Source organism: Cyclopterus lumpus, chromosome 12 (assembly GCF_009769545.1).
Source record: "Cyclopterus lumpus isolate fCycLum1 chromosome 12, fCycLum1.pri, whole genome shotgun sequence".
Taxonomy (NCBI): domain Eukaryota; kingdom Metazoa; phylum Chordata; class Actinopteri; order Perciformes; family Cyclopteridae; genus Cyclopterus; species Cyclopterus lumpus.
The window spans coordinates 7,120,356-7,143,319 of record NC_046977.1 but is presented as its reverse complement, the minus strand read 5'-3'; the positions used below and the strand labels follow the sequence as shown (position 1 = coordinate 7,143,319).

General features: G+C 41.7%; 1 protein-coding gene across 1 annotated transcript in view; it reads right to left on the bottom strand.

Annotated features, from left to right (window-relative positions):
• dym (dymeclin) overlaps positions 1–22,964 on the bottom strand; it is a 46,366-nt gene that overhangs the window by 3,642 nt on the left and 19,760 nt on the right. The window contains exons 14-16 of the mRNA XM_034547533.1: positions 21,045–21,144; positions 7,178–7,360; positions 4,655–4,768 (exon numbers count right to left, since the gene is read on the bottom strand). Coding sequence (XP_034403424.1) covers positions 4,655–4,768; positions 7,178–7,360; positions 21,045–21,144 — 397 coding nt within the window. The remainder of the gene's footprint in view (positions 1–4,654; positions 4,769–7,177; positions 7,361–21,044; positions 21,145–22,964) is intronic.

Here is a 22,964-nt window from a genome sequence, read left to right as displayed (position 1 = left end):
ATTGTCCTGCCTTAATCTTCTTGATGAATGAAACATTACTGGTTATGCTAATTATGCCATTAAGATAATTAAAGCATTAATCAAAAAAACACTGCTGTGTCGACAAACATGCGTGTGGTATTAACATTGTTTCTCTGAGCATTAAGGAATCAAACGTTTTCCCTCATTAATTTGCAAATATATGGAAAAAGAGCTCCAGAACTAAGCAGATCATCTATATGGGAAACATGTGGTGTAAGCAGCAACTGTCATTCCATGTTTTTAAGTGATTGTTTTCATTAAAACACATCTATGGAAAAACTGGAAGCCACTGTGGGAATATAATGCTGCACATTGCAGCTTTCCAGAGTAGGAGGACATTAAAAGAGTATTTTAGGTTTTTAGTATTACATCGTTCTCTCAAACTACGACTGGATTGCAATCGAATATGAGAAGCACTTCATCACGTCCTCTGAGTGCAGCATTCGCAGTTTACAGGAACCAATCAGAGATTGTCTAAGCATGCAAACGTTTTTTTTTTTTTAGCCAGTATTTGAATCCTTTGTGAATAGTTGTAATTGGCCTAACATCGACAATAAAAAAAAGGCAGTTTTCTTTTTTTAACCCCTGTACTTGCCAACATCCTCTCGTAAAAACAAGTATGTTCTTCCCACAAGCCTCTCTGGTGTATTGTGTCATGGAAAGGTTATTATTGGGAGATAAATACTGAAATTATTAACCTAAATGGCAGGAATATAATGTCTCACCCCATGACCTCCAGAATCAGCTTTAAATGGCAAAGTATGTGAACACATACAAAGAATTTGAATCAATGTACCGACACAAAAATCGACAACAGCTAAGAACAAGAACAACAAATCAGGACAAATGAAGCGGTAAAGAATAGGCCGCACTATTATCTATACAGGTATGTGAAAAATAGATGTATGAATCGGACCATTTTCTTCTGAATACTGAGCACAAAAAGAGAAAATCCTCACAATGGCCAACATCATTCCACCGACTTCTATATTGGACAGAGGCACCGAGGGATTCGGAGCAACGGGAAGTCTTGGATATCACTGCATGCCTCGGAGCAAAAACGTCCCCGATTATACTGGAAGAATCTGAGCATCCATCAGACCCTCCTTAATATTATCTCTGTCCCCTCATGCTGTCTATACTGTGGCTTCCTCTCTGTACGTATCTCCTCTGGCTCTTCTGTGTTGTTCTCAGTCTGGCAGCTGTCTGGGCCCACTTGGCCCGGGCTCATATCAGTTAGTTATGGGTCCTGGCGGGTCAGGCCCTCGCCCCTGAACACAGACTGGCTGGCTGGCCTCATATCTTCACTCAGGACTCTGTGTTCCTTTCCTTTCTATGCACGCTGCTGTCAGCACTTGGTCAGACAGAGAAGAATGGGGGGAGGGAGCAAGAGAGTCTCTCGCTCTCTCTCTCTCTCTCTGTTCAAAGTCCATTCTGCTGATTTTCCACACTTGATAATGAAATGCTCACTGAAATATTATACTTAAGCAGGTTTCAGCTCCACACATTTGAGGATATGAGGCTTTTCTCTGCTTTCAATCAACGTAAATGGCGTTTCTCTGGGTTTTGAGTGGTTGGCCCAACACTTTGGTCCAGACTGAAATATCGTGGCAACTATTGGATGGATTTCCACCAAATATCAACATTAGGGTGACTTTTATAGTTCTTGAGTCAGAGTAAAATGTCTCGACGACTGTTGGTACGCGCATTCATGTCCCTCTCGTGATGAATTGTAATGACTTGGGTGATTCCTCTCGCGTCATCACTTTGCTTCATGACCAAAAAGCCGCCAAGCTAATGACTTCAGCTGCAGTTATAATTTGTGTTTAATGCTTATCAGATAATGTTAATTCTAAACATTGCAGCTCAGCATGATTGCATTTTCACTGTGAGCTTGTTAGCATGCCGACATTAGCATTCATCACAAAGCACCGCGGTGCCAAAGCGTTGCCTAACAAAGCTGCTAGAATGTCTGTAGACCGAGTCTCGTTAACAACATTTACATTTTATAGACAAAACAAATGATCCGTTCTGTTATAAAACAGTAACGGCCCTATGCTTCATATATTTCTCTCTATATCTGGCTAATTTATTCAATGTTAATGCAACAACTCTACCATTTACAATCATGTTCAAATACTGAAGATTGATAGGAGCAATGCTTACAGGAGCGACACGGTGCAAGTAACTTCTACTCTATGGTTAATAATCTTAAATCATAATTCTACAGTAACTCTTGAGATCGGTTTCTCCGTTGTTTAGAAAGAGGCTTCAGAGTGACCAGGTAGCGAGTAACAGCTGGTAAGCCCCTCCCGGCCCGCCCGGAGGAGCCAGAGAGTCTGGGGGGATATCGCTGCTCAATAAGGCAGATTTCAGCCGGTCAGGCTAAACAACACATTCCTCGGGCTCTGCCCACGAGAGCCTCACACACCCTGAACAGACACACGCATACACACAAAGAACGAGAGCGAGACGGCTGAGTGACGAGGCGCTGAGGGGTCGTCCCGGGGGTATTGACCACCTTTTTCTCACCCTTTCTTTCAGTTGAGACCCTCATTTACATGTCCAACGTCTTTGTGTAAGTGCTTTAAAATCCTTTAAGTAAACAGGCCTTCTTTTGTAGCCTTGTGTCTACACCGTTCCCCTCACCTAAAACAACACGGTTCGGTATTATTTAGACTAAATTATTTACTTAAACAACTTGTCAGTTCCTCCCAACGGCAGGAGGTTTACGTCGTGTTCACACTGAGGTGGACGAACGTAAGCACGACTCATGTCCACACTAGCACTTTCAGGTTGTGTGTGAAAACTTGAAATGCAAAAATTATATAGCTTTATATTGACTCACACTAAAACTGGTTATTACAGCCATCATCTGATGAAGAGTGAGACAGACACAATCTGGTTATACTCTTCTTGGCCTGTTTGCATAGTTTGGACTTTTTCGTCTAACAACTGAAGGTTAAGTAATTTGGTGAAGACCCATAAATGTCACCCATTGACGTCCAAGCTAAGGTAGTTCATTTTGTAAATGTGTCTTTTTCTCTCAAGTTCAGCCCTCTGTTTTGACTCAAATGTTTATCTCGCCCAAAAACTGACTCCAGAGTGTATAAATCTTAAAATGCTGACGTGGTAATTATGTGTGTGTACAAGGGAAACGGCGCTTTTGCAGGACAACGACGTAAGCTCCCCAGTGAGGGCCAGAGGCCACGTGGCAGTTAAGTTTAGAAGGATTGCTTTGTCACCTCTAACTTTCTTTGCCATTGATCCTTTTAGAAGTCGACCTCGGCAAGCACGCGGTGCAGCCGCGGTCTTTAACCTGTGTGACTTCACCGTGGCAGCACGGCAGCTTTAGAATGACCGCTGGTTAACAGGATAGGAATTATGAGCGGCGCCTCAGTCGCCGTCGGTCTCAACTAAAACTACCCGCAAACGCTGAGATGGACGGACGCAAACCGGTCACACATGGAAACAGATTTTTTTTTTGTATGTATATGCCTGATATAGATGTTTGTGAACTTATAAAGGATTCTTTGAAATCCACTGTGCTGCTAATACATGTAAAAGGGACCACATTACAGAATAACTACACTAATGAATAACATGCTTAGATTGAATTTGTGTTTTTTGTAGTTTTGAGAGGAACAAACATTCTCCACACACACACACACACACACACACGCGCACACACACGCACCGAGTGTGTGCTACAGGTACAGCCCCGTTGCTGAAGGACATGGCAGGGTTATCCATATGGCTCCATGCGTAATAATATGGCGCTTTGGTCGATCGTTACATTGGAAGTGCCAAGCGAGAGCACGGAGCGACGACACGCCGACTCGTGGCTCTGCACCATCCCTCTTCCACATCGGCTAGCGGGACAAACGCCTTGCAGCCAGCCGCCAAGGATAGAACATGAAGCACATGATGAAACATGCAATTAAGAGCTTCTGTGCTGGTGAGAAGCGGCGTGGGGAGACCAGCCGGTTACATATTTCCTCACTGATTAATGGAGGAGCACTGGAAAGGGCGGGGGTTAGTGAACCCACCGGGAGTGTAGGGAGCGTTGGGTAACGAGGCGCTGTGGCAGATTTATATTCACCCTCCCCTCTCCCCCACCACTTCCTCCCCCAATCTTGTGTGCCCATGACAAAGTGTCTCCTATCCCCCCCATCCCATCTCCTTGAAATGCCATTACATGTTCGCATGCAGCAGGCCAGTGAAGATGGAATGAAGATGGGAATTAATGCTAATGAGAATTGGGATTTAGCCTTTTGTCTCATGTCCCAATGGCTCTTTCCGTCTTTCCCCCGCCTCAGTCCATGTACCTATCCCATACCTCTTCCTCTCTCAGCTGTCCAGAAAAACTAATTCTCCTTTCCTCACCTCCCCAGCACCAAAATCAACCATAACCGCCAGCTCTCGACGACACATTGCACCCTCTACACATACACCTTGATGTCCAATACGTCCCACTTCTTTTTTCTGCCGCCAGTCTCATATTTCATTGTTCCTCGTCCCAAGGCTCACCCATTACATCCAACCCCCTGCCGTGTATCTGTGTGTGTGTGTGTGTGTGTGTGTGTGTGTGTGTGTGTGTGAGTGAGAGAGAGAGAGAGAGAGAAAGATTTACCTTCAGTCTGTCTGTGGGCAGGGCCTGGGCTCCTTTCATTATGACTTCCTGAACCCTCTCGACTGACAGGTCACTTCCAGCCTGCTCCAGACGCTGACTGAAGAAGCCGATTACCTACAAGGTCACACAAGAGGAAAGGGCCAATCACTATACAGAAGCCAGCAGACGTTTTGCTGAGCTTAGCATAAAGTCTGGAAGGCAACAGAATCTGCCTATCGGCAACTCTCAAGCTCAGTAAATCGACTTTTCATGTTTGTTTAATCTAAACCTAGAAATGAACACCCAACGTTATCAGCAAATATTGGGTTCATGGATACACTGATATAAGTGTGTGTGTTGGCAGTAAATTACAGTGACTGACTGGTGCTTGAAAAAAAACACTTGCTTTTGTCCATAGGGACCGCTAAAATAAAAGTACCTCATTTATTGAAAAAAGATAGATAAAAACAATTTTGGATATAATTACAGGCGACAAAATATTCCGCTTCAATCCATATATCTATTGGTGTTTAGCCCTTTAGAGACAACACTTCCCCAGCCGCCGTAAAACAGTTTGTTCTCCTGCACACAAAAGGAGGCACACACTGACGAGTTGTATTCATTAAAGAAAGTTGATTCAAGAAAAAAAAAAAAAGACAAATCACTTCATTCAAATTGAGGATTTGCTGTTTTCTGACAGCAGACATTTTAAGCTTCCTTCAAAAACCTCAATAGAAGCTTGTACAGTACAGCCCAAAAGAAAACAACACATAATAGCAGTTATATTGTTAGAATACTGCTTCACTGTTGGCCTCAAACATCCAGTAAGAGTCGCGCTCTGGTCTTATCTAGTCTTCCACCATTAAATCCTGTTACTGTTTCGTAACACACATGATCTCATGTCATCTTGATCTCTCAAGGTTTAGTTCTGTCATGAAGCTCATTGACTCTTGTAATCCCGCTGTTGGGAGCCGTCACACCGATGTTGCAGCAGCCACACCCTATATGATGACACTGGGTGCAACTATAGAACAAAAGGGGCACCAACACTGGCGAATGTTCTAACACGGCACGTTGTTGTTGTTAACATTAAATGTTGACTAAAAGACAAGCTATTTGTTTGATTTGAGACCACATTTCGCTGCTTTTCCATCCATCCTGACGTATCCACGGGTTGTCATGTTTCCTAGCAACAGTACTAAAATGTGTCGATACTATGCAGCGATAGAGAGCGACGTATAGTATAATTTATATAGCAATCGATACCGATTGAGAATCATTGCAATGAAGTGGATCCAAGTTGAAGTAAAGGCTCCAACACTGCAGGAGTTCTGCAAGGGAATACCTCCAAACCAAATTTAACATGCCACGAACATACACTTGGCTAATAAGCCTGGAGGCTACAAACTAAGAAAGCACGTACATTCATACAGTATTTCATATTACAAATTCACTATAGGGTTTGAGAATGTTTCATCCCACTTAAAATGAACACTTCATTGGTGCTCATATTATCTGATGCCTTCTGGGTTTAAGCCCGAAGAAGACATCAAGGAAACCGTATTTTGTGTTTCCACTGCTGTGCTAGTTTCTTCCCCAAGAGAAATGTTTGATATTTGATCATTAAAAAACTCTAGGTATTACGGATTCTTTTTAATACCCTTATTTGTCTAACCAACAGTGAAAAAAAGCATCTACAGGCAATGTTTTCTCTGTTCACGCTCTGAGGCTGCTTTGCAGAATTCAAACACACCAGAGCCTACATGAGTTGAGCGCTGTGCGTGTGTGTGTGTGTGTGTGTGTGTGTGTGTGTGTGTGTGTGTGTGTGTGTCTAATACTAATCTCTTCATTAGCTCTGAAGGCCTCCCATATGGGGTTAATTTGGAGGGGCAAAGAAGCCGCCCCTCATCCTGAATCTCATGCGCTCACACACTTTTGCAGACACAGGGAAGGCTTCGGAGAATTGCCTCAGGGATACTGACTTAACTGAGGGATTCTACATAGCATGCTTCCCTTATTACTTATGAATAACAGTAAAACCCATTGCTAAGTATTTATGCAGCAACCCCCATCCCCCAAACATACATACATACATACATACATACATACATACATACATACTCATACACAGCAAAAGCTTCCTCTCCGCCTCTATATGACAAATTCAGCTATGAATGACAGCTTTCGCTCACGCCGCTCCTTCCTCCCCCAACACTCGATGAATATTTGACGCCCAGCCTCTCGACACAAGGGGACTGATTAATTCATCAATACCGCTTAAGCTCACAGGGCTCAGTGTGGCATACAGTCCAACTGCATGTTAACGATGCAGTTCGCATATGTTCCAACGCTGCCGGGCTTTTTGAAACTTTCCCTGCAGACCGAGAGGACATTCAGGGGAAATATGTACAACCTTGATCTATGGAATGAATACCACAACTCAGCCATGAGGTAAAGCGCTCCCCGGCTCATGCTTCTCAACTTCTGATATTTGAGTGACTGTAAAGGGGAGAAGAAGAAGAAGAAGAAAAAACTGTGACTGACCGTGTCCAGGTTCTGCATGATGTCCTGGAAGGACGGGTGGGTCCTGAACTGCTCGAAGAGCTCCCTCTTGTAGAGCAGCGCGTACACCAGGTTTGGGTTGTGGTGTAGAGAGCTGCACAAGCAAGAGTTGATGATTTCCAGCATCATGCGGATCACCTCCTCAATCACATTCAGGTCCTGGGCCTGGGGGGGCGGAGGGGGAGACGGAGGAGGTAAAGGTTAATTGGTTTCTCACTACACTGGTTCCACTTGAAATTGTGTTTTTAAATGATTGCTTCCTGATTGATCAGCAGAGGGGGGGGGGGGGGGGGACAGAGAGCTGGAAGAAATATCAGAAGGCGGTAGAGAAGGATGAAAGTTGACAGCCAAGGACTTAGTGAGGGACAGATAGGTGACCCTGGAAGCCACAGATCAGGTCACGTCACAGTAGGTTTCCTCTCGGAGGCAAAGACAACTGTCGCCAAGTGACGGGTGACAGTATGCGACGAGAAGGGTGTGGGAAACAAGAGGAAGACAAAGAGGGTTGAGTGGCTGACATGATGAGTTATTTACTAAGTTCTTCACACACACACATACCGTCACCATGTTGTCACGCTCGTCACAAATCAAAATACTACGCAATTACACTCAGAAATACAGACATGAAGCAGAGAAAAGTCCACATCACAAAGCTGTAACAGGCAGGAACTTGAACTTGAGTGTGTTGTAGTTACGAGAGCTCAAATTACAAAAGGTACTTAAAAAAAAAAGAAAAAAAAAGGAATAGTTTTGGGAAATATACCTTTATGTTTCGGCGGTAAATGAGAGAATCAATACCACTCTCGTGTCTGTACGGTAAATATGAAGAGACCATCAGCGGTCAGCTCGCTTAGCTTAGCACAAAGACTGGAAACAGGTGGAAACAGCTCACCTGGAATGGAACTTAAGACGGTCTTAACGATTGTGTACGTCTGTCCAATTTTCCGCATGTTCCTGCTTTGAAACCTTTAACTTTTGCAGAGTTCCATTAATGGTAGCTCTTAAAATACGTTACCTTCCAGCCTTACATCACGACTCGAAGAAATGGTAGTTCCAAGGAAATTAACGTGTACATGTAAGCGTCGAGGTAAAAATCTAATCAGACCATCTGCTCCACTTGCAGTTTACCTGCGGTTTAAAAACAGAGATTCTATCGTGCATTGTTCGGTCGTGTTCTCACAGCGATGTGTCGACAAGAGACAGACGGACAGATAGACGGACGCCACCGTGATGAGATAACGTCCCACGCGGCTTTGTCCATTGTGGCACAGAAAGGAAATGGCAGAGAGACTGTGGGAAAATGAATAATCTTTAAAAGAGATTAAAAAAAAACAACGCAGTAATGACTTGGAGAATACAGTTCAAGAGAAGATGTAGGATTTCCTGGGGTGTGACAACTGCGGGCGCTCTGCAAAATCTATCATGTGCTGATGGTGTAATATAGATAAGATCTGGAGATGATGCAGCCAGTTTCCAAACCAATCTAAAAATACAAAACAATGAATAGTAACCGGCTTGATCTCTGTGAAAACAAACACTGTTTGCAAGATGGACTTGTTGTTATTCCCATTTGCTAAAAAGCAAGAAAAGAAATTATAGCGAGTTTTAATTTTAAAAAAAGTTTAACATCAACTGCTTAGAAGCATATTTGGCCCGAGAGGTTCCTCCTCTATAAACAGTGCACTATGTTGGGCAGAACCGAGCCAAAAGACAACAGCTGAGAAGAAGCTGACATAAGCCTGCCGACTAAGAGAATTCAGGAGTCAAGAACATCCAAAGTAGCTTAGCTTAATGACAAGGTGCACTAATGCAATAAGTCTGAAGGACCAACACTGTAACACACACGGCAAAGATTCCCTATCCCTGATCATGGGTCTGTATGATTAGCAAGAATAGTTGTGACGACCCCTCCCTTCCACTAGGGGTCTGGGTCCTCTGTCCCTGTTTGCTCTGCGGTTTGTCTTTCAGGCTGTTCTTCAGCCTGATGAGCCACACCTGAGCCTGGAGGCAGAGGTCACCCCCTTGATTGGCTGGCTGCTCTCCACTACAGCTCATTTATTTAGTTTGTTTAAGCGAGCCGTGTTATTCTTTAAATAAATGTCTATCTATCGCTTTTAACTCGTCTGGTCTCCCATCCATGTTGCAGTCTCTGAGCCGGGTTGTAACAATAGTCCCTGGTATACAATGAAAAGCTGGATGCTTTGGATCTGAAAAGAACATAGATTAAATCCCCCATTTTTACATAAACAAAAAATGATTTCATTAGAATTGCTTCTTTATTAAATTTAGACCAAGATATTTACTGAGGGGGACACTTTTATAATTATATTCTTACTATTATCAACATATCTGTAATACACTAATATTGGTCTATTTATCTCATTTGTACTGTCAAAATAAACTCAATACAATGACTCAAGTCACTGAACCAGTTGGGGACATTAAAAATGTCTTGGATGCAAGAATGCATGCAAAGAAGACCTTAAGGTAGCTCGGTCCACAATGCATTATGAACATATAATGCATACGCATATAAATCAGCTTATAGCACTGTATAATTATTACAATAGGCACTCAAATATATCAATGATGCTTTATAACAATAATGAAACATTAAAAAGCATTTACTAAAGACGAATAAGGTCAAGTATCATAATACTTCATATTTGACATTCTTATTGACACTTATTGACATGCTTTGCAAGGATCAGTGCATTACAGTGTTGTAATACATTGTAACCTTTTTTTAATGTATCTTATGATGCATTATAATGTGATTATAAGTCACTATAAGTGGCCATTGTTTGCATTATGTATCATTCAATGTATGCAAGACAAATAAACAGAACATTTAAAATGACTGAAATCAGGCTGTTTTTGCAGCAGACATTTTGACTCGTCATACTAGGAAAAGCAGGTGCTACCAATAACATGAATGATGGCTCTGTTCCATTTAAGCGTCTTTCCTTATGCATTGATGGCAACGTTGCAACAGAAGTCCACTCATAAGTGGACGTGATGTTTTCTAAACGGCTATGTAAAACAAATATGTTAAAAAAAGATTAGTCTACACGACTGCCTCTCTCCCCTGTTAACACCTGTCGGTTCATCACAGATGCATAGCCTTCCTGCAGTGCCTGGGCATCACATTACATCCGGACCACCGCTCTCCAGCTACGACAAACAGACGGTGTACTATCGATCATCACGTGACCGTAGCTCAGAACGGTACGGTGACATTTTAAACTAGAAAACAAACACGACATCAGAACTACGCGACTGACTGAATCATTGTAATAACTGCTGGAATTGTGAAATAAATAAATGAGTGCTTTTAAAAATAAAAAAAAAACGTAATTGACCAATTCAGCCAGTCGCTCCCAAAACTTCTCATCTTTTGCTTTAGAGGAAGCCTCGCCTTAGACAGTACTCATCAGCGACTTCCTCTGGGGTTACATCCTGTCTCATTCCAGGCTGGAAATGAGAAAAGTGTATTCCCTTGGAAGTGTTGCAAATCCTGTAAAATACATAAGAATAATGTGTACACGTATGAATCAGTAAAGTTTTTTTTTGTAAAAATGAAAAAAAGAGCTGGTTCCTCTGCGCTATGAGACACATTAACAACCTTAATAAAGATCTTTCATGAAATCTGTTCCGTTACCATGCGCACAAACGACTTTCATAGAATATAATATGAGCTGCATGTTGTCCAAAGTGAGACTTAAACCGTAAGGATTGTTTTTCATGAGAAACATCATTGTTCTGATGACGACCTGTTTTGACCAAGAATGTGCTAATACCAGCTAAGACCGGATTGAAAACCGCAGCTCAGTGAGACGGCGACGGCGAGCTGATGGGAAGCAGCGATTCCGCCTCCAACCCGGGCGAACCATCTGCAACAGATCTGCATGTGTGAGCATTTTATATTCCATCTTTGGTGCCCTGCTTTGGAAACAAGTCCCTATCTTATAAATAACTTTGTTTGCTGTTTGGCCTCGGGTTTTTTTTTTTTTTTAAATAATAAGTATACAAAACACATCAACACACAGTCTCCCCCTGAAAGGAGCCAAGGGGATTAGGATGATTGTAATAAAAAAAAAAAAAAAGGCATGGTGTTGTGCGTTGACGATGAATCAGGCCTGCCACATGAATGCAATAACGCACTGCATTGAATATCAACAGGCCGGTGGCCGAGCGCGCACGGCGCTGTGGAGCTTTAACAGGCAGGCCTGAAGAGGTGGAAGGCAGACGAGCCGGCTATAACGAGGATTGATTGCGTGTCTGGAAGCAGAGGTGGCTCTCTGGGCTCGACTCCACTTGCCTATAGCTAGACCTGCGCCGCTCCGTTCTGCTTTGGCACGCCATAATTAGACAGAAAGCAGGGACAGATATGGAAGACAACTGTGTGGGAGGAAGACAGCAACACAAATGGAAACACGGAAGAAGAAGAAAAGTAGGGGTGGTGGTGTGTGTGTGTGTGTGTGTGTGTGATGGAGAAAGCGAACGTCGTGGAAGAGGAGACAAAAGGAGGAGAGGAAGGCAGAGTGAGAGTGAGGGTTGCCTTGTGCGTTTGTTCTCTGGCTCTGCACCCAACTTAATGAGATTAGCCTGGTAGGAAAAAAAAGAAATCCCACACTGGGGAATTCAGGTCACATGAAAATAGGCTAGCTAGACGTCTGCCTGGCCCAGTGTGTATATTTGTCAAGTGGATGAGATTAGGAGGTCCATGGTCTAGTTGAAACCCAGACAGGATTTAAATATATTGGCTCCTCCTCCTCCTCCTCCTCCTACCACTCTGTTCTCTTGCACTTGTTTTCCCCCGAAATAAGTATCCACTAGACAGCCCAAAAACACCTGACATGTTTGACTGTGTGAAACCACGGCAGCCTTTCTTTCCTAATTTTTTTCTTCTTTTCTGCTCCTTCTCCTCCAGTCATGTGCTATTTTCCAGCCTGCTGCATTGAGTCACCGCCAATCACGCCACCATTAAAATGCCTTCTCTCCGCCCAGGAAAACACAGGCCTCAGACATGAGCTATATCATTAGTCTCAATGATCCTGCCCCCATCCTACTTGTTTCACCATTTACACAAACCTCAGGGGAAGGCGAACTCGCATGTGTGTGAGCGTGTGTGCACGTGAGCGTGTGTGCACGCGCGCGTGCGTGCGTGCGTGCGTGCGTGTGTGTGTTTCCGTCTGTCTGATTCTGCTGCTAATAATTCAACACGCTGAGCACAAATGTGTTATGTCTGCAGGTATGTTTGACCTTTGCGATCTGTCTGACAAGGAAAATTATAGAGTTTGCAGATGCAATCAGTGACTGGGAAGGACATTGCCGGCACAACACTATGTGTTGTGTGTGTGTGTGTGTGTGTTAGTGTGCGTCTAGCCGTGCCATCACACCCATGCATGTTTTTATGCATGTTTGTGTGTGTGGACAGGGTGTTTAGAGACACAGACATGTAAATCCCTGTAAAGTAGGGGCTGGCATCATTAAACCAATAGCTTAGTGATTCCCTGGCTGGCCCCGCTGCTCATTGCAGGCTGTTGCAGGGCAGACAAACCAGACATATTAAGAAAGAGTACTGACAAAGACAAGGGCATGGAGATAAACACAGAGTGATACTCAGAACAGACAGAGAGCTAAAAGCCACGCCTAAAAGCCAGATGTTTTTACACCGACACAATAAACCACTAAATCAGAATTTTAAAGAATATTTGCATTTTTAATCCCAGATGCAACGTTATAATGGGGCAGCAAATAAAGACGGAAGGTAAAATAGATGAAGTAGATCATAAATAGAGAGGGGAAAAAGCCCCATGCAGACAGACACAGGGTCAGACTGGCTGAGTAGCAGCCTGCTCAGTCTTGTGGGAGTTTTTTTAAATGGGTCATTGTCTGACCTGCATTGTGGTCCCACAGCCATGTCATAATCACACCATTTTGTGGATCATTGTGCCCAGGTCAGCCTCTTAGTACCCCATAGCTTCACAAAACATCCTTTGTTTCAAACACAGACACACACAGAATGAGGCAAAAAAAAGATAGTGCTGGCCTCCAGAACCAAAGCACCGTTTAGGAAAGACGGCGTTGGACAACTGCTGCATCACCGTCTGCGTGGAGGGGAAGTCCAGCATATTTACAGACAGACACCTTATTATCAGTTCAAATGAGCGCACTACCTCTCGGAGATTTGGCCAACAATCACAGCAGGGGTTGTTGTGGGGGGAGGGGGGAGGGGGGTAAACAGCGGTAATGTTGATGATGACGCCAAGGGGTGCAACAGCACGGTGGCGGAAAGGTGGGCAGTACTAATTGATCCGCTGCTTGCTGTGTTGTTTTGCTGCGCATTGATCAGGAAAAGACCAGAGCACAGCGGGGCTGCCCAACCTGCCATTTGGAGACAGACAATCATTAGGACCCCGGAACACCTGCTGTCTGCAGAGGTGGCACTCCTGCTGCCCGAAAATAAACATAGAGAGGGCCAGAGCGACAGAGGACAGGAGACAAGAGTCTGACAGATATAGATATATATATATAGATAGATAGATATATATATAGAGAGAGAGAGACTAACAAGTAAACTAACAACTAAGACTAAAAAGAATGGGAAGATAAGAGACTAAAAAGGGTCAGTGAGTAAGTCAGCCCTCAGCAGGATACTGATTTAATGAGGACCGCAAGGGGACAGACTTATATTGAGACTGAGAGGAGAACATAATGAGCAAGTAGCATCAGTTTAAGAGGTCACAGCTCATATTTAACATTTTAATGCTTCAGGTACTGGCGGAGACAATGACCAATAAAATATGATACGGGAAGTCCAGCACGATCCCTGTGTTTGAAGACCTATCAGACACCAAAAGAGGAAGTATTTAGCTAATCTGGAAAGTTATCACGGTGGCAATCAGTTTATCTTCTATCGCGGTAATCGCGAGGTAAACAGTAGAAATATGGTGTTCGGTTACAAAATAATCTTCCAAGAATGTGCAAGCCTGCATGTATTTGATTGGCCAACATGGGCAAACAGAGTAGAGTGAGAACATTCACAACACATTTACAGGTGCTGGATCCTAAAAAACTAAGACACAAGAGCCACACATTGTACCGACAGCTCCCATCGTCTAAGAATATTTCTGTTAGAGAGAAGCAGTGCTGATACTAGAAAAATACTTGGTATAACAACCTAGTTAATATTCCTCATATTGCTATACGTAGCCAAAACCTTCAACTGTAGACAAATATAAATAGTTATGAAATTGTGAAAAGTATGTATAGGTGCCGTCTACATTTTCACATGAATTGACTCTGCGCACGTATATATATATATATATATATATATATATATACATATATATATATACATATATATATATATATACATATATATATATACATATATATATATATATATATATATACATATATATATATACATATATATATATATATACATATATATATATATATATATATATATATATATATATATATATATATATATATATACATATATATATATATATATATATATATATATATATATATATATATATATATATATGTGTGTGTGTGTCTGTGTGTGTGTGTGTGTGTGTATGCACCGTAACCTCTACGGTGCATACACACACACAGCGGAATTGGTTCTACATCAAAAGATGATAAAAAAAAATGTGACAGGGTAGTTCCCACTTCAATCATTCCATCCCTACTTTCAGGTAAACCGTGTATGATGGGAGACACTGATCTCTGCCCTTGCACATAACGTTGTCGCAGAGTTCCCATCAGCACCATGGAATTAGAGGCAATGGCCATGGAAGAAAGTCCGCGTCAGGCTGTTCGATTAACCTGCAATATTTAACAATCCCTGAGAAGTAGATGTTGAAAATGTATGAGATTCCCATTTGTGATTGAAACATGTGGTGGCTACACTAAATATAGTCATTTCACTCAAAATATGCAGTCGGGAGAAAGATCAGGCATTGGACAGAAAAGTATGAGAAAAAGTCCCAACACTTTATCTGAAAAACATTAACATACAGACATTAATATATTTCCATGGAATTTTCCAGAAAATGCAACAGTACAAAAATGTAGTCCCTATAGGCAGTGTATAAACATTTAAAAAGGTTTGTAACTTACTATAAAATAGACGGAAGCAGTGTTTATCACTAGACTATATCAAGTGGAGACTCGTGTGTAAACAGATAATAAAAGGCAATGTGGTAAAACACAGTTGTAATAATATAAAACATGTCTTCATGAGAGATGTTATCATTTTTGACAAATACTGTACATTATAAGCACTAACAATATACGTTTTAGAAGCTTAGAACTACATTATAGTGTGCCATAAACAATATATTACATGTTTATTCACTGCTTAAAAATGCTAAATGGGGGGTGTTAAAGTAACTTTTTCACCACTAGTGTGAGAGCATATCAGCATATTAATATTATTGTCCCACGTACAAGTGACTATAGCCTATACAGCTAGAGTCACCGACTGACGGGGTAAAATCAAGTAAATAAATCAAAAAGATAATCTTCTGAGGTTTGGTTGGTTGATATTATGTGTTCACCTACATGTATCCCAGAGACTGTACATACTTAATAACACAACTTCTCGTAGCTATTGTAGCATTAATGGAGAAATACAATTGTGTAGCCCAATAAGAAAGTGGCAAATTCCTGGAAGACCTGATAATAAACAGAAGGCATAATGTTTATTATCTGTTGATTTATCCTCGGGCTGTGCTTTTTTCCTAAACAAAAAGGGAATGGTGCTACAAAGCTATGGCATGTGTCTACTCTGGCTATTAAAAAGAGATCACAGATTGTGACTCAACCAGCGCACATAAACACATAGACAGGGTGGTCCAACATGCTTCTGGCTCTCTGAGTGTGTGTGTGTGTGTGTGTGTGTGTAGTCTCTTCCCAGGAATGCGCAGCAGTAAACAGACGAAGAGGCACAAAAGTAACATCACCACTACCACTGGCTGGGAGCATTAACATTGACATACAACGCAATGCAATGCAACAAGGCTCATACTTCCTTTCTTTTCATGTTTGCTTGTGTGTACAAGCATATATTGCATGTCACTGCACATATCTCAAAGGGCAGGAGAAAAAGAAAAAAAAACAAGTGCAATTAGAGATGCCGAGGATGCGGAGCGAGCAACCGAGGGGCCCCCAGAGAGCTGGCCTGCTTGGACTGGGAGCCTCTGGCTGTCCCCCGGGGGGCTCAAAGGGCCCTTACCCTTCACTCTTTCTTCCCTGACACTAACCAGACACAGCAGCACAAACACATACAAGAATGGGGGGGCACTGTGTCTGTATATATGAGAGAGAGACCATGAGGCAGACATCAAGAGGGAGGGAAATGGAGGGGGAGACAGAGAAAAAAAGAGGGAGACATTAACGCATAAGCAGAATGTGCCCAGCTTTAACCCGGGGTTTAGAGCATTTGACGACGATTTCTGTTCTTATCCTCCTCTAAGTCTCTCCCTCGTAAAAGAGGGCAATTACATGTCCAGGAAAATCCCACATTAAACAAACATTAGTTCTCTCTCCAGAGCCAGACTCGGCCAAATAACATGGTTTCCAGATGCATATCACAAGCCCAGCCTCTCTCCCACCCCCCACCCCCCCCACCTCCCACACACACACTTGTTTCTCCTCTTTCTATTGTTCTTCTTTTCTCCTCATGTTCCGGTCCTCTTTATCTCTCCCTATAGTTCCCTAAACTTCCCAAGTTAAGATGAGAGGTTGTGAACAACACCGGAGCAGGCTGCTTTCAATTACTCTGCCACATCCACGACTCCTGGAGGAGGAGAGGAGCGCCAGCGATGGAGGAAACAAAAGGAGTCGACACAACTTCTTTAGATGTCACAACTACAGAACCTGCGACGGAACGAAGCCAACGTGTGAGGTCATTATAACTGGCCAGATAGGACAAGTTATGCATCAGGTTTTATGTAAAGAATGTATGTAAAGCCTCCCTCTGATAACAGAGGGGAGAGAGACAAATAACATTTGCAACCATTAACTTGGATGGAATAACCTTTCATATTTGGGGTTGTATTTAACATTCATCATTTAACTCACCGTTTATTTCCCATGTATGATTCATTTCTGTGGTGAAGTGTATCATCTGTGGTTGCTGCTCTCACTCCTTTCCCCCCCTCTCTCTCTCTGTGTCTCCTGCAGTTTGTTTGCTTTGCTTTCCAAAAAGATTGAAATGAGTACAGTAAAGCAGAAACTGTTACAATTTGTGTAATCAATTGAGTCCTCTTTTGCAAATGGGCTAAAATACTCTCAACTCAACTATACTCTCAACTGTCAGGATTCACTGCTTTACTTTGGTATACGTTATGGATAACTCAATATCTGAGTGTTGCTTGGACAAACCATAAACCATGTGCAGTTATCAGGTTTGGCTCTGGTTTGGTGGTGGTAGCTATTTTTCCTACCATTTCTTTACAGAACACTTTATTTATTCATTAAATTAAGAAAATGCAGATGGATGATGACATTCTTAGCAGCATCCCTAATGATTTGAACCCCTCTGTGAAAGCTGTGCTTTGAGAAAGAAACACCACTAAGACCAAGATGTTGTTTACAACCAAAAACGTGAGAACAGTTCATTGTGCACTCTGCTGTCCAAGACGCAAATAGGCTAAATTCATGTCTCACGGTGGTTTTTAATGTGTGTGCACATGCTCAGAAGGAAAACAATACAATACGTTCCTTTTAATCCGGAGATGCCAATGAAGCTGAGAGTTGACTTCTAGCTGTGAACAATAAGCCACGGCAACCCTTGTCGACATGGGAACCAATGTCACATGAGTTAGTATAGTCTAAGCTCAAGGATAAACAGCGGTATCAGAAGAGTTGACCAGCTCTGTCTTAAAGGTCTATGACCCTGACTGGATAGCAGACGCTTTTTTTAGGAACAAAAGTCTTTCCCATGAAATAATCCTACTCGAAATGTGCCTTGTGCCCTTGAGCAACACCCAAAGCAGGAGTACTGTTGTATAGTCGACCTCGCACTTTGACCTATAACTGTGTGCGCATGTATGCGTCTCGTTATTGTCGTCGCTATCGTTATAGTCGCAGTGTGTGCACTCTGTGAATATAATGATAGCTCTTATGGAAACAGCTGGCTGGAATGAGGCAAAGTAATCTCTCTTCATGCTTTCCTTTTCCATTTCCAGTCATATATGGTGGGTGTTTATGAATGCGTGTAAATAAAACAGAGCATTAAAATAAGGCCTGGAGGATGGAAGCATCAAAACAATGCTGGGTAATTGCATTGTATATGTTTTCATGAGTTTGAGTGTGTGTGTGTGTGTGCGCATCGATGTCTGTTTGTAAGAGGGCCTCATCAGACAGTTGCTACAGGGTTGAAAGAGCACTCCAATACACTCATGTTTCCACAACACCTAAGGGTATCTACCGGGACCTCCTAATATATCTCCAACCCCCAAACACAAACACACACACTCAGAGAAATATGTTTACGCACACACACTTATCTCGGACCAAGCCAATCTAATGAGACGGGGAGACTGAGATGTATACAGACAAACCCGAGGCAGAAGTGCCTGAACACAAATACAGTTATACAGTCAATAGTAAACAGTGTACTCAGGTGTGGCGTCCTAACAAGATCTATAGATATGCGATTGCGTTGGGACAAAATAATATGCAATGTCTTGGTTTAAACTCTTACTTAGTTACTGCCGTTTAGATTTCAAATTTCAGATATACACTGATGTTCCAGAGACATTTCAATATTACTTTGGTGCCACTGGGAATGACCGTTTTTTAACATCCAATTTCATGAACGCTCAAATACTTTCATTTAATATCATTCTACAAGTGGAGACTATGTTTCCGTAGCTGGAAAAGTAATGTGAGGAAGAAGACAAAAGGATCGCAGTAGACGGAGCCGCAGACTGCGACTCGATGCTGGACCCCGCAGGGACGGGACTTCAATGGAAATTGTAGGAACCGCATCAAACTGTGCACCACATCCTTAAAATGAATCCCAGTGAGTATCTAAACTGGTCCACACAGCGGGTGCCAGGAGCGAAATAGGGAGTTGTCTCAGTGTTTTACAGACATGGAGAGACATAATAGTAATCTGCCTTTTTTTTTTTACATAATGTTTATTAATTTTCCTATATTGTTTTTAGCCATTTTCTCATGTGTTTGTCATACTGTATTGTATCTGTGCCATTTGTGTCACTTGTCTGGACTGTGCTACTGCCTCTTAGCCAGGTCATCATTGCAAATGAGAATTGGTTCTCAATTGATTTTACCTGGTTAAGTAAAGGTCTAAGAAAAAAAAGAAAAAACATCAAGAAAACCTTTAAAAAACACGTACAAATATCAAGGAGATGCTACAAGGCAACGCACAACATTATGTTGTCTCTTCTTTACTTGAACAATATCACATCATGCTGAAATGCGAGGACTGTCTGATGAACTGAACACTGAGCAATTTGGATGGTTACAGCTTTTAATTAAAATGCTATGATGATTGCTTGTTTTTACGAATAGTAATACGGTTACTTTAGATGAGAAGATCAATACCTGTATGCTAAATATGAAGCTTCAGCAAGAAACCGGTTAGCTTAGCTGCTTAGCTTAGCATAAAGACTTGACACAGGAGGAAACAGAATCCGCCGACCAGCCCCTCCAAAGCATACTCGTTAAAATATGGTATTACATTTGTTCAATCTGAACAAAAAAATTAAAATAATACCATAAACAAAAGGATAAGATTGCAGTATTTATCCTTTCATCCAACTCTCAGCAAGAAGGTGAATTTCTAAAACCATGTCTTGAAGAAACAGATTTTTCATTGGCAAAAACAATTGAATAAATAAATGAATTGATAACTTGATAATTATTTTAAAATGCTAAACTCGACAATAAAAAAGTCAAAACTCATGACACATTCAGAGAGAGAGAGAGTGAGAGTGAAAGATATGTTGCCATTCACTAAGAGGTGCTACAAGCTTGATAGTAAATGTTACTGTTAGATTTCATCTGGTTCAGAGTGTGTTTAAAGATACTGGTAACTTTAATATAAATAGCTCTCAGTCATATTTGCTCAAAGTATTAATAAATCCTGACAGTAATACATAAAATGGATGAAAAAAAATATCAGGTTCCTCTGCCTCTTTTTAGTACTCTTGAAAGAAAAAGAAAAAAAAGACAGCTGTCAACCACTACTTGTGAAGCAGACTGCCAAATCTAGTGAGCTTGATCAAATATGAGTCAATATTCTGTGGCTGTATTTGCCTATTTCTAACCTCAACTGTTTAGCTGTAAAATGAGAAAGTTTGCTCCGGTTGCTGGGCGGTTTGCACGTTAACATGTTTCTGAATACATTTTACATGAGAAATAGGCAGTAGCGTAACCTCGATTCATGTTTGATCAGCGATGCCTAGTTTGATTGGAGTTCACAAGCAGTGATTGACAGCTGTGTTAAGAGACTCCTCGGCTCTGATTGGTTGTTATTCTTCAGGCGCAAGAATCTTGCAAAGGAGGCAGAGACCCCAGATTTGTTTTCACAGATTATCTGCCTTGTGAACTGTATCCAGGACACGGTGACAGTTTGATCCAATATGACAAAAAAGTGATCATTATTAAAAGTTACCCACGGTAGCTTTAAAGTGCATTTGTTACCTTTTGATTATCAATTGAGTTTTCTTGTGTAAAACATAATTATTCAATTATATGTCATTTAGCTTTGGCAATAATGCACCTGGATTATTCGTGCCAATGAAGCTAGTTTCAATCGGAATCAGAAAGCGCGAGCGAGAGGGATACTCACGTAGTCGGGCAAGGCTGTGTTGTCTCCCTGTCTGCCTCTCAGAGACTGTGTTGCCTGCTCCAAAACCTTGTTGTGCTTTTTGGAAAGCAAAGCAAACAAACTGCAGGAGACACAGAGAGAGAGAGAGAGAGAGGGGAAAAGGAGTGAGAGCAGCAACCACAGATGAATGATACACTTCACCACAGAAACCCAAATACACAGTCGTCATACAGCACATGCCAGTAATTAATGCGCTGTAAATACCCAAACAGTGGCCTTAACTCAGTGTACATGAAGAGAGAAGCCCTTATTTATTTAAGACAGATTATTATTAGAGAAAGGTCTGCTTTGCTTTCTAAATGAGTCCTTTAGAATAATTAATAATAATTACTTTTGGAATAAAAAAAAATAATGATGGAAATGGCAGGAGACAGCTTCAGAAATGATGTGTCAAAAATAATAAACATTATGCCACGTGCATCATCAATTTATAATTACAGCTCCTTTTTTCCAACCTGGCTTATATTTGGCCTGCGCAGGTCACAGGCTGGTTACTCTGGGGAAATGTCCAGTATTTATACGTGTGTGCATGTTTGTTGCACTTTACAGGGGACAGTCTGTCAGTTGACCGACAAGTTAACTAACTTGCTCTACCCTTATTGTGTGTGTGTGTGTGTGTGTGTGTTTACACACACACACACACACACACACACACGGTTGTCACTGAGATGCATGTGATGGCTAGACACAGACATACAGTACATCAAGAGTCCTCCAGTATGCTTGGGCGACCTTGGGTAGCCATAGGGAGGGTGGGTGGGTGTGTGTGTGTATATATATATATATATATATATATATATATATATATATATATATATATATATATATATATATATATATATATACATATATACACACACACACAGTAACTTTTCAATGCAAACAACAAGTTCTACTATATTGGTTTCACTCAAAATGTTTATCTTGTTCACCTCTTCATCTCACCTTACATATCATCATTATATTCGGGTTTTTTTCCTCCAGTGTCTCATATCGTATTCATTCGGTGTTTATCATTATAATTATTAGTGACCTTCTGTTTTAATTACAACTTTTTAATAATCTTTCCAGGCCCCCAAGGCTGTTGAAAGTTTAATTTGTGCGTCAATCAAGAAAAGAAAAAATTACAGAATAAATTAAATTCAATGACAGCAAAGGGCTAGCGGAAACTCAGATGCAGAGCTCCTCTAAGCCCCTCAGAGCAACACCTGTCCATCCGTCAGCACTGACACACACACACACAGCTTTTCTTCTTCCGGCTAATTGGCCAAATGATAGCTGAATGGCGATATGTGAGCAGCTGTGAGGAGGTCTACTTGTAATCTACAAACCGAATGGGACCTCTTGTACCATCAATTCAGGTTTTTTTCTATTTCAAATGAGACCACAGAGCGAGTTACACCTGGGACATTTGCCCACAATAACATCCCTCATCTGGGCTGAGGCAGTGATGGACACGGCCCTGGAAACAGCCACACAGAAGGATTTCCACGCTGCTGGCCTGATCCCAAAATGAGGCTGAAGTAACGACAGACGTGGGCCCCCCGACACACTGAAGATGTGTAGGAGCTCTGTTTCTACCAGTTCAAAGGGATCCTTTTCTATCTGGACAAACACAGTGAGTGGATGTGTGCTGTTCACACAACTCTGTATGGATGTTTACACATTCATGTTGAGGCTCGCATGAGTGACTGTTGAATTTCGGATATTTTGGAAAAAAGTAAATAAGTAAAACATTTTAATAACTGCTTCAAATCACCTTTATTGTAATATATCCAAGAAGACACACATTGGAACATTAACAACTGCCCACCAAAAATGGCATTTGTGTATATAAAAAGGGTTTTGCGGTTATGTGTACCCTCAAAACCCAATCTTTAT